This window comes from Palaemon carinicauda, chromosome 21 (assembly GCF_036898095.1).
Source record: "Palaemon carinicauda isolate YSFRI2023 chromosome 21, ASM3689809v2, whole genome shotgun sequence".
Lineage (NCBI taxonomy): Eukaryota > Metazoa > Arthropoda > Malacostraca > Decapoda > Palaemonidae > Palaemon > Palaemon carinicauda.
In genome coordinates this window covers 104,710,913-104,727,386 of record NC_090745.1, presented here as the reverse complement: position 1 = coordinate 104,727,386, position 16,474 = coordinate 104,710,913, and the positions used below count along the sequence as shown (strand labels likewise).

Genomic DNA, 16,474 nt, shown 5'->3' with positions numbered 1-16,474 from the left:
TGGCACAGTTGTGTACATTGGTGAGGATGGACCCAATGGAGTGGTGACTGGTTCCTGTTGATCTGGTAACTGCAAAGAAGTTGTAGCTGTTAGCCCTGGGGTTGTGAGCTGTGGAGTCGTTGGCTCTGTATATGGGACTTCAACTCGAGCTGGTGCAGTTTCTGGCTCAGATGGACCTTCTGCAATTTCAGTCATAGTAGGTGCGGTGCTCGCGGGCTGGTTGAACCGGCCAGCCGGTTCTGGGGGGTGTGCGAAGAAGAAAATCAATCCTACCAGGAGGAGGCTGGGATGGTCGGAATCTCCTAAGATGTCGGTGATTTTTGAGTGTCACTCTACCAGATCCATCAACCCTAATAGCATACTGATAGAACTGGGGGACCTCGATAACCACTCCATTGCGGTCCCAGCGTCTAGGGTGATTGCCTACCAGGTTCTGTAAGTACACATGATCCCCGACTTTCAGCGGTGGCAGTTGTGTGGTACGTAAGGACCACTTCTCACATTCTCGTGAGTGGTGCTTTGCCAAGGCCACTTCCCTGTTCTTCATCATTTCTTGCCATGTGTTGTGAGGGCAATATCTACCTAAATGGATGGGAATGGGGTCTCTGATAGGTCTGCCAAATAGGACCCTCACTGGCGAGGTCTTCGTTTCCGGGTCTACCGAGTTCTGGTAAATAGGCATCACTCTTTGGAATCCGTCAGTGTTGAGGGATCCAGCTGGGCCTGTGTTGTCAGTGAGCATCCTATTGATGGTTTTCACTGCAACCTCAGCACTCCTGTTAGCATGGGGATTGTCACTAGTCACGACAATTTTAGTGAGGTGCAGGGTTCCTACCACTTACGATCTATATTGTAAGGAGAGAACCCTGGTTCAAATGCTAAGAGCCAGTTGGTATGGTCTTCCACCCTCCTAAGAAGTAAGTCATCCATATAAAAAGTGAGGGTTTGTATAGAGTGATGGAACAAATGACAAATTTGGAAGTAATTTGTATTCTAACGATACAAACCTGGAGCTATTTATACAGATTGGCCCGCCAGCACCTATCCCCCAAGAAGTCCTGCCTGCAAGCAAAATGGTGCACAGCCCAGGTATGTGAGTGAGCAGGGTAGTTTGCTACCCGCCATTCCTCCTGCTAACTATCTGTTGGGGTAGTTATCCAGCACTATAAGTATTATGGTTCTTCTTTCAGCTACGCTAGAAGTAATATCCCATATGAATATCTCCAGGTTTGTATCGTTAGGAAAAACAGTTTATTTCCAAATTTGTCATGTTTATTTTACCTTGTCTTAATGTGAAGGATACTGTATATGGATAATTAGTTGCAGTCAGTCTGCTTGTTCATGCCCATTTAGTACATATTCTATTGTGTGACTAGTTCTGAATTTTTGGGGTAACCTTGTGTTCTTTCCTTTTGCTGGCGTTAATTTTGTTCCTTATGTATCATTAGTTTGAGTTTTTACAGTATATGTATCTTCTTTACTGATGAATGACTTAATCATTTGCAATATTGTGTTTGATCTACTGTAGTAAAATCCTGAAGATAGTACCTGATACTAAACTACTGTACTGCTAATTAGTAAGATCTTTGAAAGACATGGTTGAATGAGATATGTAAAGGATTGCAATTTTAAATATATTACTCTTTTTTTTCAGGCATCTAGTGAGGAAATCAACAATGCCTATAGAAGATTAAGTCGTCTGTATCATCCTGATAAACACACTGATCCTGATCGTAAAAGGGAGGCCGAATTACTTTTCAGTAAAACCAAGAGAGCCTATGAAGGTTAGTATTCACCACCCATCATCACCACCATAAACATCTTTATAAAAGCTTTTCCCCTTATGGAGTTAGACATGAAAGGATTTCTTTCCACTTTTCATTCTACTGTTCATACTGCTTGAATGCTTATCCAGTCAGGTCCAAGGTTTCATCAACATCATTTTTCCATAATTTTCTTAACTTAAATCTTTCCTAGAGGTTTTCCTCTTGTTACTTCCATGTCTACAGTTTCTTGGCCAAGAGTTCTTCCTTCTTTCTCATCACATTTCCAATCTCTCAATTTTTGCGATATGTTTTATTTTCTAGTATTTAGCCACCACATCTCTCTGCCACCTCCTCATTCATCATGCGATCTTCCCATCGTACTCTAGCTATGTTTCTTAACATTTTATAGAAACATTTGTTCTGGTACAAATACAAATCTTTGTCCTTTACATAGGAGGATGAAAGCAGTGAAGCTAGAATACAATAATTTAAATTGTATAACAAGGTTTAATCAGTTGGCTCGTGGTTACCGGCTGGGAACAGGATAATCCTGACCCTCTACTTGCTGACTTAGTTGTCAATTTGATGAGAGCCGTTAGCAAGAGCAGACATTCTCACTGGCTGGAGTTTTAGAGGACTTCTAATAGAATTACTGTACTTTACTTTTCCTGCGTGTTTGCAACTTCAGTGACTTGTGAGGATGTCTACTGAAATGCAGAATTGTCTGTTGAGCTCAAGGGAGACGGATCCTCACATCTTGTGTCTTGCTTCTAGAGGACACTCCTGCAGTCAGACCTTACCCTGTGATGAATGTTGGGAGTGGTCGGCCTCCCTGAGAGAAATATACGTCAAGAGGAGGAAAATTAAGTCTATTATTATTATTATTATTATTATTACTAACAGGGATCCTTCGTCCTTGGGGTCATCCTCGAGGTCGAAGAAATCCCACCTTCCTATCCTTATGCCCTTTACTCTGCCCTATGACCCTTCTCTGTTGGTTTCTTCTGAGGGCTGGTTGGGTAAATGTGGTGACCCTTTAATCTTGGGGAGAGCCTCGAGGCAAGGAGACCTTCCCGTTTCTCCTGGTAAAACATGAGGGCTTCCTCCTCAGTGGTGAGTCTCCTGTTTCTTCCTTTTTACAGATTGATGATGCCTTGTGTTTGTTCATTGTTGTGGCTCTCATTGAGATTTCAAGGACCTCTTTCCAAGGAGCAGCTTGTGGAGGTGATCTCGTCAAGTCCCCCCAGCAACAGAGTGCAAACACTACCAGATAATTCATTGGCTCATTTCTTCCAGAGACCGTTGAGGGAGATACAGTACATCTCCCAAGTGCTCTTCCCTAGGGAAGAGCCTTTCTTGGAGGGCTCGTCAGATGACCACATGCCTCCTGCAGATCATGTCTCCTGACCTTCATTTCTACGAGAGGAGTACTCCTCCAGAGCACACTAGCTTCCCAGAGTATGGCTGCAGTTTTGGTAGGCAACCTTAGCCAGGCCCTTCCTCTTTGAAGGATAAATATCTACAACGTGCATCACACAGGTGTGCGTGACAGCATGCCTCACCTTGGCAAGTCTTAACCTCATCGACAGACTCACCCACATGTGACTCACCTACACGCACTTCACCCAGAGACGCCAAAACCACTCGCGCGTCGTCACGATGCACCCCTTCCAGACGCACTTCACTTGAGCACACCTCACCTTATCCAGAAATGCTTCACCCAGACTTGTATCATCCAGACGTGTTTCACCCAGAAGTATCTGACCTAAGCACGCGTCACCCAAATGCATCTCGCTCAGACGCGCCTCGCCCATACTCGCTTCACCTAAACACGCCTCTCCTAGACATACATCGCCTACCCGCCGGTTAAAATATCTTCACACTAGGAAAGACTCTGCCATTGTGGTTCCCTCTACTACATCAGTGTAAGACACACGTTTCTCAGCCGCCTTTTCCAAAGTTTCACAATTTGGAGATAGCCCCGATCAAACTAGATTTGAAACAATGCAATCAGAGGGGCCAGGATATCCTTCCTTGAGGTGATCATTAGCTTCGTATGCATCTGGGGTCCCCCATCTGGCCACCTCTCGCCTTTCTCTGAGGTCGGCCGCCTCAAGGATAAAAAGTTTCTCAAATGTGTACTAAAGATCAGGTCCAACATCCCAGCAGGCCCTAGATCTCGGAATGAGTTCCAGGAATTGTAAGTTCCAAGAGATCCTAGGAAAAGGGGTTTGTCAGTCCCTCTTGGTCTCGGTCTCTCCATTAGATACAGGAATAGGAATCATTTCTAGACTCATGACCCCTCCTGACACCTGGGTGGATACGGTTTTATTGAGGGATGATTATGATGAACAATTCTGACAAATCTGAAGATGCTTCCCCTGCCAGCTGCGCCTGTGGTGCCTGACATCGAAGAGGGAGAGTCAGATTCAACCTGCTTTTGGGTGCTAAATTGCATCTGAAGAGTCAATGGATTGTGAAATGCTCCTTGCTCCCCTCCCAGGATGAGGAAGGCAGCAATAGACAGACTTTAGCGGGCACCTTGGGCCACCAGACCTCATCTGGAGCTTCCATGGTCAATCTTGGCTTTGGAAGCCCTTGACAAGGTGGATACGTAGTTCTCTCTGAGGAAAGATTTTGTAATGGCGGGGAGATCCTACCCATAATATCTCCAGCTTTTGTGCGGCAGAGGAAATACTACCGCAAATTGGAGGCGTCTCCTTCACCCTTACCCCTTGATCCCTTAATAGTTGCGTTGGGCCCTGGTACCACCGGTAACTGTCAAGCCACACAGATTACAGTATCTCCTTTTCTGCATTGGAGGTTACAATTATGGAGCTCACAACCATGGTGACCCTTCAGGGTGCCTCCTTGATCAACCACTGGTTAGGCATGGTGTGGTCGGCTACTGGGTCGATACTGAGGACTTGTCCAACTCGTGCAAGAAGAAGTGGTCTCAATGACATCGTATTAACAAGAGCAAGAGCAGTGAGTTCCTGACCTATGAAATGGCCAACCAATGGATGAACTGGATCTTGAAGAGGCATGATGCCGTTGCCTTCAGGTTCCATAAACAGATCATCGTGAGGGAGAAGATAAACCTTAGGAATGCCTTCCTTAAGGGTTCAGCTCTATTTCATTTGTGTGAAATAGAGGCTACATCAAACAAGTGGAGCAAGTCCAGGTAGGATTTGCCACTGTTCAGTCTCCCTTTAGCAACCACAGTCTTTGTCTACTTCTGGACATCCTAGGTCTTCATTGTCAACTAGGCAGGCTCAAAAACCAGCTCAAAGAAGTGACTCTCACACACTTCTTCCATTCTGAAGCTGGGAATGAATCAGCCCTTTTTGGTTTGACAAGAACAAAGGAGAGTCAGGAGAAGGGGGATAGGACGAGGACGCCAATCCTATTATGGGGAACAATCCCCTATGATGCCACCTGTAGGGGTGGGGTTATACCTACAAGCCAAATGGATGAGGTGGTGGTATTATAGGGTGTAAAGTTGGATGGTAGACGTCCTTTGGTCTTGATACCTCTTTCCGTTCATCAGCCTGCCTCCTCCCCTACTTTCACCAAGCAACATCATCGACCCATTGTCAGGGATCGGTGAAGAACTTAGCCATGCTAGAGAAGGGCACTCTCCAAGAGGTCAGCGACGGCTCTCCAAACTTTTTCAGAAGACTTTCTTGACGAAAAAGCATCTGGATGCTGGAGGCCAGTCATAGACCTGTCATTCTTGAACAAATTTGTCTTTCAAATGATGTTCAAAATGGAGCCCGCGGCCATGGTCAGGCAAGGAGTCAGGGCTCTGGACTTCATGATGACGATCGAATTAAAGGATCCCTATACATTTGGCCTCTAGGAAGTATCTTCTCTTTGTCATAGCCAGCAAGGTGTACCAGTTCAAGGTATTTTGCTTCTGGCTTTTGATGGCACCATAAGTGTTCACCAATCTTCTAATGCTAGTGTCAGCATGGGCACATGTCAACGGCATTTGTCTCGGGATACCTAGATGATTGGTTGATATTGGCAGACTCCGAGGAAGTTCTACTTCATTGAAAAAGGCTCTTTACGTTTTATCACCTTCTAAGGATCGTGATGAATCGGAAGACCTTGTCAGAGCCCTTGTTTATATTGTCTGTAACAAGCTTAGGTCTCTCCTTCTTTACATGTAGGATATTTTCATTTACCCGTAATGTTGTTATCTTTTTTCTTACTCCCCTTCCACCTTCTGTATCACAGCACAGTGTGTCCTCTAAGTACCAGAAATATTATTCTTCACTAAGACTTTCCCATCTATTAAAATACAGTTCTTTACTTCACTTTCTTTCCGACATGTATAAAATGCAAACCTTTTGTCCTTTAACATGGAAAATGTCATCAGTGGAGCTGGAATGGCTGTTGAAATCATTAACGGGGTAATTGACAGGTGTGAGAACAGGTGAATAGTCCCACCCACTCTCCTGTAGAACTCCCTTCACTTTTGTCTGAGGTTGCAATGGTTTATGCCTAACCAGCGATAGATCCCCACTCACTGTGTGCTTTTTGTATTAGTATTACTGTTTCAGTTACTTATCCCAATGTGTTGAGTATAGATGGCAGAGTCCATTAAAAGTGCAGGTGTATTCATTGGCGGCATTCTTGGCAACGTCCAAGACGATGCTGAAGAGACTGTATAGCACTTTGTTGTCCTCTTTGAGTTCACTGGTCACTTAAGCTTCTGGTTATATTCCACTGTATTGGTCCCGAAGAGTATGCTTTAGGAGCTGGTGGAGTGTGGAAGAGTGAAATGCTTGCCACACTCCAACATGTGTTGAAAACTCTTCCTATGCAGACCGCTAATGATGAGGTTGACCTAAGAAAGGCTTAGCCGAACTCTTGTAGGTAGGCCCTCTGTCATTTTTGAGTGAGTGCTAAAGCTACTTTGCCCCTGGTGTTCCTAGTGCCAGTAATGCCATTGGTGACACCAGTGCTGATGCCAGTGTCACCAACTCCAGTGGTGATTCCCACTTGGTGTTCAAAGTCAAAGAAGTGCCAGTGCTGAAGCTAGTTAAGGGTGTGAGAAAACTCTGTTGCCAATGAAAACTGTTTGGTACCCCAATGTTCATCACCCTTGGCCCCGTGGCTCCCTTTATCCTTGTGCCAGTAACCCTAGTTCCTGTGTCTATGCTACCGCTTCTCCTGTGGTATTCCACCAGTAGCTACAAAAAAGCTGTCTCCTTGGACAAGTAGATGAGTTATTTTGACGAGAAAGTTTTTATTCTGTTCAATTCAGTCTCATATTTTTTCATAACCATAGATTTAAAGGTATCCTACTGGAACTTGATTTTATTTGAGGTAGGAAATATTTTAGGATTGTACAGTTAGTAACAATTGAATTTTTCAATATTAATCTTACCCGATAATCATGTAGCTGTCAACTCTGTTGCCGACAGAAATCTACGGTCGGGATACGCCAGCGATCGCTATACAGGTGGGGGTGAACACCACAGCGCCATCTGTGGTCAGGTACTCCAGTACTTCTTGTCAACACCACCTCAATTTTTCCTCTGTCGTGCCTCCGGCTAGACCTACATGGATACGCTGTTGATTCTGGAGTTATTGCTCACGATTTGGTGATGTATTTGCTCTAGAGTTTAGCTTTCGCTATTCAGGAAGTTTTATCATTAGCTTAGCTAGCTTTTGGAATTAATTTGATTAATTCTGGTTGACAGTTCACAGAAGAGTAAACCGATTCTAGCGTTTTGTTCATTCTTTCTTAGCTTAAATGGTTTTAATTCTAATAAAGGAACTTTTTATTTGGATAATCTTTCAGTTTTTTTCCTTTAACAATAATATGTTTTAACGATATATATAATTGGGCTCATCTCTCAGGTTCTAAGTCAAGAGAGAGAGAGAGAGAGATAGAGACGGAGGGAGAGAGAGGAGGATAAACGTTTCGTTCAAGCGGGTAACGTTGCTATCGTTTTTGCTCTTCTCCCTAGTCTCTTTAGGGGAAGAAGGTAAACGTTTCTCGAGTTTTATTCTTGTTCTCAAGCTTTATGCGGTGAGAGATTTTAAACGTAGTTTATTTGATCTAGTGTTTAGTCTCTTTTCCAGCCACTGAATTATTTATCTTTCATTATGTTTTTCTGTTACATTGTAATACTGTTTTCGCAATTACTAACTTTTAATGAAGGATAGAATTGCGTGTTTCAGGTACAAACCACTTAAAGTTTCGAGTTCAGTGAAATAAGTGCAAACAGAAAATCAAAAGTGATAAAGTGATAAGCGCAAAGTGTTACAGTGTTGCGTTCGAGGGTTCGTCTGTTCGTGCCAGTTGTTCGCCTAGTCTGGGACCTCTTACAAGCTCCCAAGCCCAGGGGAGAAGTAATGTCGAAGGACTTATGGGTTCATCAGGCCTTGATCGACGAACAGACGTTTCCCTCCGTGGTTTCGGGTGTATCTACACACGTTGCCGACGTGATCACCCCACCCACACAAAGACGAGAGAGCCCTTTTATTCCTCGTCTGCGGAAGAGGTTTCTCGCAGAAACCATGGACCAAATCTTGCAGCTTTTAAGTGCAAGTCGGTCCCTTCCGCGCAAGTCCAACTCCTAGGTGGTGCCATTAGCACTGGGTCAGTTCGGACTTGCTGCAGTACGACAACTGCACACCTCCCAGAGAGGCAAGGTGGTATCGCAGCAGGCAGTAACTCCGTCTGTTGCCGCACCAGCTGTTTTAGACCCTCAGTCTCAACGGACAGTAGCTCCGTTTGTTGTTGTCTTTCTTAAACTCTAGTGGTCTATGCTGCAGACAATGCAGTCTCAGCTTGCGGTGTTGATGCAGGAGTTTCAGGCAGAGAAGGTTAGCACACCTCCTCCTGCGAGCGCTCCTCCACCTCTGCGCAGTCCACCCTGCCAGACGTATGATGTTGAGGTTCCTCAACCTGCCTCCATGCGTGAGCTGCCGCTTTGGGAGTTGCCAGATACCAGCGCTGTGCAGCAACCTCCACTTTCCTTGAGGCAGGAGCCTCTTGCTATGCGGCAACCTCCTCAACACTTGAGGCAGGAGCCTTATGCTTTGCATCCACCATCCTTGAGGCAGCAACCTCAACTCTTGCGGCAGCCACCTCAACTCTTGAGGCAAGAACCTCAACTCTTGAGGCGAGAACCTCAACTCTCGAGGCAAGCACCTCAACTCTTGAGGCAAGAACCTCAACTCTTGCGGCAGCCACCTCAACTCTTGAGGCAAGAACCTCAACTCTTGAGGCAAGAGCCTCAACTCTTGAGGCAAGAACCTCAACTCTTGAGGCAAGAGCCTCAACTCTTGAGGCAAGAACCTCAACTCTTGAGGCAAGAACCTCAACTCTTGAGGCAAGAGCCTCAACTCTTGAGGCAAGAACCTCAACTCTTGAGGCAAGAACCTCAACTCTTGAGGCAATAGCCTCAACTCTTGAGGCAGACGCAACTCTTGAGGCAGGAACCTCATGCTATGAGGCAGCCGCCTCAACGCATGCAGCAACCGCATTCTTCACAGCATGAGCCTCTCTCTGCGCAGCTACCTCCTCAACCCTTGAGGCAGACGCAACTCTTGAGGCAGGAACCTCACAGGAGCCTCATGCTATGCGGTATCCTCCTCAAACCATGAGGCAGGAGCCTCATGCTATGCGGCATCCTCCTCAACCCATGAGGCAGGAGCCTCATACTATGCGGCATCCTCCTCAACCCCTGAGGCAGGAGTCTCATGCTATGAGGAGCCTCATGCTATGCGGCATCCTCCTCAAATCATGAGGCAGGAGCCTCATGCTATGCGGCAACCGCCTCAACCCATGAGGCAGGAGCCTCATACTATGCGGCATCCTCCTCAACGCATGCGGCATGAGCCTCATCCCTAGCAGCATGAGCCTCATCCCTAGCAGCATGAGCCTCATCCCATGCAGCATGAGCCTCATACCATGCAGCATGAGCCTCATCCTATGCAGCATGAGCCTCATCCCATGCAGCATAAGCCGCACGCCATGCAACATGCTTTGCTTACCTTACAGCATGCTCTACATACAGCATGCTCTGCATTCAGCATGCTCTGCATACCTTACCGCATGCTCCTCAGTCACACATCTTTGGTTGTTGCCAACTCACTAGACTGTCAAGCAGTTTCATAACGTTGCCTTCTAGTCTGCTGCTTTTGCACCAGTGAAACCCTCACTGAGAGAACTTAGCTTTTCTCGGATATGGTTCCTGTAGATGAGAAAGTGCTATTCTCCCTCCTTCTGATATTCCCTTGAGGACTCTGTCATTTGGAGAGGAGCCTTTAGCTGCTTAGCCTCCTATGGACTTTTATTTAAGCATAACATGCTTCCAGGGAGGGTAATGGTTCCACTTCAGTCGCTAACCCCGTCTGTTACCACACCTGCTCCCATAGACCTTGAGCTTTGTTGCAAGACATGCAGTCCAAGCTTAGTCCTTGTTAGAGGATTTTTTGTTTACGGAGTCAGTGTGTCACTGGGAAGACGTTCAACAACCAGCAGAAGTGACTTGTTGTGACGCAGTGCGGCAACCTCAGCAACCCGATAAGGAGTTGTTTGTACGACCCGGACAGTCTAGACAGCTTCGGGTTGTCGCGGTACTTCCTCGCTTCCCCATGGTTGACAGTTCACAGACTGTGCAGCAGTACCATGATCTTGTGTCCGGCTCCGTCAGACGACTAGCTTTTAAGAGCTCCCACAAGTCGTCGCTGTCTGGAGATTCTCAGATGGACTGATCTGACCAAGGAACTGGGCCTCCTGGTCAATTTTGAGGAGTCCCAGCTCGTCCCATCCCAGACCATTGTCTACCTGGCTATGGATCTTCAGAGTCGAGCTTTTCGGGCTTTTCCATCGGCCCCAAGGATCTATTAAGCCCTAGATTGCATCCAGAGCATGCTGAGAAGGAACCGATGCTCAGTCAGGTAGTGGATGAGTCTAACAGGGACACTTTCATCGCTGGCCCTGTTCATCGAGTTAGGGAGACGCTACCTCCGCCCCCTTCAGTATCATCTAGCGGCTCACTGGATAAAGGACATGACGCTAGAGACGATCTCAGTTCCTGTTTCCGAAGAGAGGAGGTCTACTCTCACGTGGTGAAAGAACAGCTTTCTTCTCAAGGAAGTCTACCTTTGGCTGTTCAGAGACCCGACCGCCGTCTCTTCTCTGACGCTTCAGACACGGGCTGGGGTGCGACTTTGGACGGACAGGAATGCTCGGGAACATGGAATCAGGAGCTAAGGACACTTCACATCTATTGCAAGGAGCTGTTGGCGGTTCATCTGGCCTTGATAAACTTCAAGTCCCTCCAGCTTAACAAGGTGGTGGAGGTGGACTCTGACAACACCACAGCCTTGGCTTACATCTCCAAGCAGGGAGGGACTCATTCGTGGAAGTTGTTCTAGATCGCAAGGGACCTCCTCATCTGGTTAAAAGATCGAAAGCTCACGCTGGTAACGAGGTTCATTCAGGGCGATATGAATGTCATGGCAGATCGCCTTAGCCGGAAGGGTCAGGTCATCCCCACAGAGTGGACCCTTCACAAGAATGTTTGCAGCAGACTTTGGGCCCTGTGGGGTCAGCCAACCATAGATCTGTTCGCTACCTCGATAACCTAGAGGCTCCCGTTGTATTGTTCTCCGATTCCAGACCCAGCAGCAGTTCACGTGGATGCCTTTCTGCTGGATTGGTCCCATCTCGACCTGTATGCATTCCCGCCGTTCAAGATTGTCAACAGGGTACTTCAGAAGTTCGCCTCTCGCAAAGGGACACGGCTGACGTTGGTTGGCTCCGCTCTGGCCCGCGAGAGAATGGTTCATAGAGGTACTGCAATGGCTGGTCGACATTCCCAGGACTCTTCCTCTAGGAGTGGACCTTCTACGTCTACCTCACGTAAAGAAGGTACATCCAAACCTCCACGCTCTTCGTCTGACTGCCTTCAGACTTTCGAAAGACTCTCAAGAGCTAGGGGCTTTTCGAAGGAGGCAGCCAGAGCGATTGCCAGAGCAAGGAGGACATCCACTCTCAGAGTCTATCAGTCTAAAGGGGAAGTCTTCCGAAGCTGGTACAAGGCCAATGCAGTTTCCTCATCCAGTACCACTGTAACCCAGATTGCTGACTTCCTGTTACATCTAAGGAACGTAAGATCCCTTTCAGCTCCTACGATTAAGGGTTACAGAAGTATGTTGGCAGCGGTTTTCCGCCACAGAGGCTTGGATCTTTCCACCAACAAAGATCTACAGGACCTCCTTAGGTCTTTCGAGACCTCAAAGGAACGTCGGTTGTCCACTCCAGGCTGGAATCTAGACGTGGTCCTAAGGTTCCTTATGTCATCGAGATTTGAACCTCTCCAATCAGCCTCTTTTAAGGACCTCACATTAAAAACTCTTTTCCTCGTGTGCTTGACAACAGCTAAAAGAGTAAGTGAGATCCACGCCTTCAGCAGGAACATAGTTTTCACATCTGAAACGGCTACATGTTCCTTGCAGCTCGGTTTTTTGCTAAAACGAGCTTCCTTCACGTCCTTGGCCTAAGTCGTTCGAGATCCCAAGCCTGTCCAACTTGGTGGGGGACGAACTGGAGAGAGTACTTTGCCCAGTTAGAGCTCTTAGGTACTATCTAAAAAGGTCATAACCTGTACGAGGACAATCAGAAGCCTTATGGTGTGCTATCAAGAAGCCTTCTCTTCCAAGGTCTAAGAACTCAGTTTCTTACCTATTCAGGCTCCTGATTAGGGAAGCACATTCTCATCTGAAGGAAGAAGACCTTGCTTTGCTGAAGGTAAGGACACATGAAGTGAGAGCTGTGGCTACTTCAGTGGCCCTCAAACAGAACCGTTCTCTGCAGAGTGTTATGGATGCAACCTATTGGAGAAGCAAGTCAGTGTTCGCATCATTCTATCTCAAAGATGTCCAGTCTCTTTACGGGAACTGCTACACCCTGGGACCATTCGTAGCAACGAATGCAGTAGTAGGCGGGGGCTCAGCCACTACATTCCCATAATCCCATAACCTTTTTAACCTTTCTCTTGAATACTTTTTATGGGTTGTACGGTCGGCTAAGAAGCCTTCCACATCCTTGTTGATTTGGCGGGTGGTCAATTCTTTCTTGAGAAGCGCCGAGGTTAAAGGTTGTGATGAGGTCCTTTAGTATGGGTTGCAGCCCTTTATACTTCAGCACCTAAGAGTCGTTCAGCATCCTAAGAGGACCGCTACGCTCAGTAAGGAAGACGTACTTAATAAAGGCAGAGTAATGGTTCAAGTCGTCTTCCTTACCAGGTACTTATTTATTTTATGTTATTTTTGAATAACTAATAAAATAAAATACGGGATACTTAGCTTCTTTGTTAACATGTATGCTGGTCTCCACCCACCACCCTGGGTGTGAATCAACTACATGATTATCGGGTAAGATTAATATTGAAAAATGTTATTTTCATTAGTAAAATAAATTTTTGAATATACTTACCCGATAATCATGATTTAATTGACCCACCCTTCCTCCCCATAGAGAACCAGTGGACCGAGGAAAAAATTGAGGTGGTGTTGACAAGAAGTACTGGAGTACCTGACCACAGATGGCGCTGTGGTGTTCACCCCCACCTGTATAGCGATCGCTGGCGTATCCCGACCGTAGATTTCTGTCGGCAACAGAGTTGACAGCTACATGATTATCGGGTAAGTATATTCAAAAATTTATTTTACTAATGAAAATAACATTTTTTAATGAATATTGGTTAATAGAGTTCAGTAATGTGAAGTTGAGATCTTTGGGATATAGCATTTACACAACGGTTTAACTATTAAGTTAGGACTTCAATGTTCCATGTATTGTTTTTATATTTTGGTGATCCATTTATGCTTATTTTACAGTTCTTAGTGATGGGCACATGCGTGCCATTTATGATAACCTCGGAAAAGCAGGACTAGAAACACAAGGATGGGAGATAGTTCAGAGAACGAAAACTCCTCATGAGATAAGAGAAGAATATGAGCGTCTAGCAAGGTAAAATAAATGTTTACATTTATTTAAGTTGATGACTTGGTCTAATTTCATACAGTTCTGATGCAAATATTTTTTGCAATAACATATAAATTTTAAATCTGAACTCTTAGTGGGATTGAATTTTGTTTGTCATGTATGATTGTATGCAGCAGCTAGGTATACAGTGCATAATTTTTTTAGGAATATTACATGGTGTCAATATAAGCAAAATAATTTTTTTTTTCATTACAGGGATCGTGAAGAGCGTCGATTGCAGCAGAGAACTAATCCAAAGAGCTCAGTAAATATGACAATAGATGCAACGGATTTGTTTTCAGTTTATGATGATGAATCTCCTTATTTAGACTTAAGGTTAGAAAATCAAGTTTTGCCATTTTATTTTTTATAAACACTTCAGGTGTTTGTTGGTATGTAACCTTTTAGAGGTTTGATTTTACTCTAGGCTTTTTTTTTTTGAAAGCTTTGCACTTACTTGCCAGTCAGATTATTGATCTCACATCAGTTTGCTTTGAATGTCAGGGCAGGAAAGGCACTCCATACATTCCATCCTCCTTCTCCATGGATTCGCCATCTGCAGGTTTGATTTGCTGCCAACCAAATAGGCATCATTGGTATAATTATACCCAAAATTTTGCTTATTGCCACAAATTGCTCTAGAAAAATTTCAGACCTCATGTCATTCATCCTCCTGATTGTTTACCACCAATCTCTTAGGCAGCAGCTACATGCATGAGTGTAATACTTTATTAGCCCAGCAAACCATCTTTCTCCCCAAGATCAAGATAGCCACGTGCTAATCACAATCTGTTTTAGTGTTACCCTGCATCTTGTATTGCAATTGTCTGTGAGTTGAAATCCAGAACAAAGACAATCCTATACCTTAATGAATGCAGTAGGGCCTCTAAACATATTTCGTGAAGTTTATGTCTCGGTGAAAGTCAGGTGGCGTCTCTTGTTTAAGGGCAAAATTATTGAATTGATAGATAAAAAAGGAAAGTTGTAAACCAAAGCAGGCTGAAAATGGTCCAGATAACCCTTCTTGCATTTTATAAAGTAATAAAAAAAAACCCTTCACAGTGCTTAAATTATTACCTGTCTTCAATTTATTATTGATATTATTAATATTATTATTATTATTTTTTCAATATTAAACTTACCCGATAATCATGTAGCTGTCAACTCCGTTGCCCGACAGAATTCTACGGGAGGGATACGCCAGCTATCACTATACTAGAAGGGGGTGTACTCACAAGCGCCACCTGTGGCCAGGTACTACAGTACTTGTTGTTGACGCCACCTCACTTTTTCCTCTGTCGTGCTTCCGGCAAGACGTTCTTGGATACGCTTATGATTTTGGAGTATTGTTCACGGTTTGGTGAAGTATTTCTCTAAAATTTGCAGCTATTCGCTATACTAGAAACTTCTATATTAGCTTAGTTAGCTTTTGGAATTAATTTAATTATGGTGATGAAGAGAGTATGAACTCACTTTCACCTTTAAATGGCCGACCCTTCCCTTAGACGGAAGTGTTGGTGTCTAAGAGAGTATAGACTCTCTTTCTTTATTTTGCTTAACAAAAGTTATAGATTTATTTTATATCTCTCCGCCTTTTATAGGCCTCTTCGATTAACTTCCTTTTATTATAAACTTATTAAAATTAATTTTTATATTTGTTTATATTCGACCTTTCCTAATAGTAGGCGGTCTTTTCTTGGTACCGAAGTTAATTAACATTGAGCCCGTCATTTCGGTTTTACCTGTTAACATATTTTGCTGTTTTAATGTTTTTGAAAGAATTTCTTTGATAGTCTCGTACTGTTTTCAAAGTTGAACTAACGTTTTGTTTTGTCTCTGCAGTTGTTGACGTTCAGAACGTTCAACTTGCGCTCTATCGTCACGATAGAGAGAGAATTTTCACGGTGTCACGTTGCAGTAAGAGTAACCGTGTCTAGCGTTTTGTTCATTCTTTCTTAACTTAATGGTTTTAATTCTAATAAATTGGGAAATATTTCAGTTTTTCCTTTAACAATAATATGTTTTAACGATATATATGATTGGGCTCTTCTCTCAGGTTCTAAGTCAAGAGAGAGAGAGAGAGAGAGAGAGAGAGAGAGAGAGAGATAGAGACGGAGGGAGAAAGAGGAGGATAAACGTTTCGTTCAAGCGAGTAACGTTGTTATCGTTTTTGCTCTTCTCCCTAGTCTCTTTAGGGGAAGAAGGTAAACGTTTCTAGAGTTTTTTCTTGTTCTCAAGCTTTATGCGGTGAGAGATTTTAAACGTAGTTTATTTGATCTAGTGTTTAGTCTCTTTCCAGCCACTGAATTATTTATCTTTCATTAGATTTTTCTGTTACATTGTAATTCTGTTTTCGCAATTACTAACTTTTGAGAAAGGATAGAATTGCGTGTTTCAGGTACAAACCACTTAAAGTTTCGAGTTCAGTGAAATAAGTGCAAACAGAAAATCAAAAGTGATAAGTGATTAGCGCAAAGTGTGTCAGTGTTGTGCGTGAGGGTACTTCTGTGCGTGCCAGTCGTCCTCCCAGTCCGGGACCTCTTGCAAGCTCCCAAGCCCAGGGGAGAAGCAATGTCGAAGGGCAAAAGGGTTCGGCAGGCCTTGATCGGCGCACAGAAGTATCCTCGGTGGTTGCGGGCGTGTCTTTCAGAGACCGTCACTCCCACCCGCAGACGATTGAGCCCTT

The 16,474-nt window shown here is 44.6% G+C and overlaps 1 protein-coding gene across 3 annotated transcripts in view; it reads left to right on the top strand.

The window, feature by feature from the left end:
- Positions 1 to 16,474, top strand: part of LOC137615386 (dnaJ homolog subfamily C member 11-like) — a 119,564-nt gene that overhangs the window by 14,217 nt on the left and 88,873 nt on the right. For all 3 annotated transcript variants that reach the window (XM_068345208.1, XM_068345206.1, XM_068345207.1), the window contains exons 2-4: positions 1,655 to 1,784; positions 13,641 to 13,773; positions 14,005 to 14,124. In XM_068345208.1, coding sequence (XP_068201309.1) covers positions 1,655 to 1,784; positions 13,641 to 13,773; positions 14,005 to 14,124 — 383 coding nt within the window. The remainder of the gene's footprint in view (positions 1 to 1,654; positions 1,785 to 13,640; positions 13,774 to 14,004; positions 14,125 to 16,474) is intronic.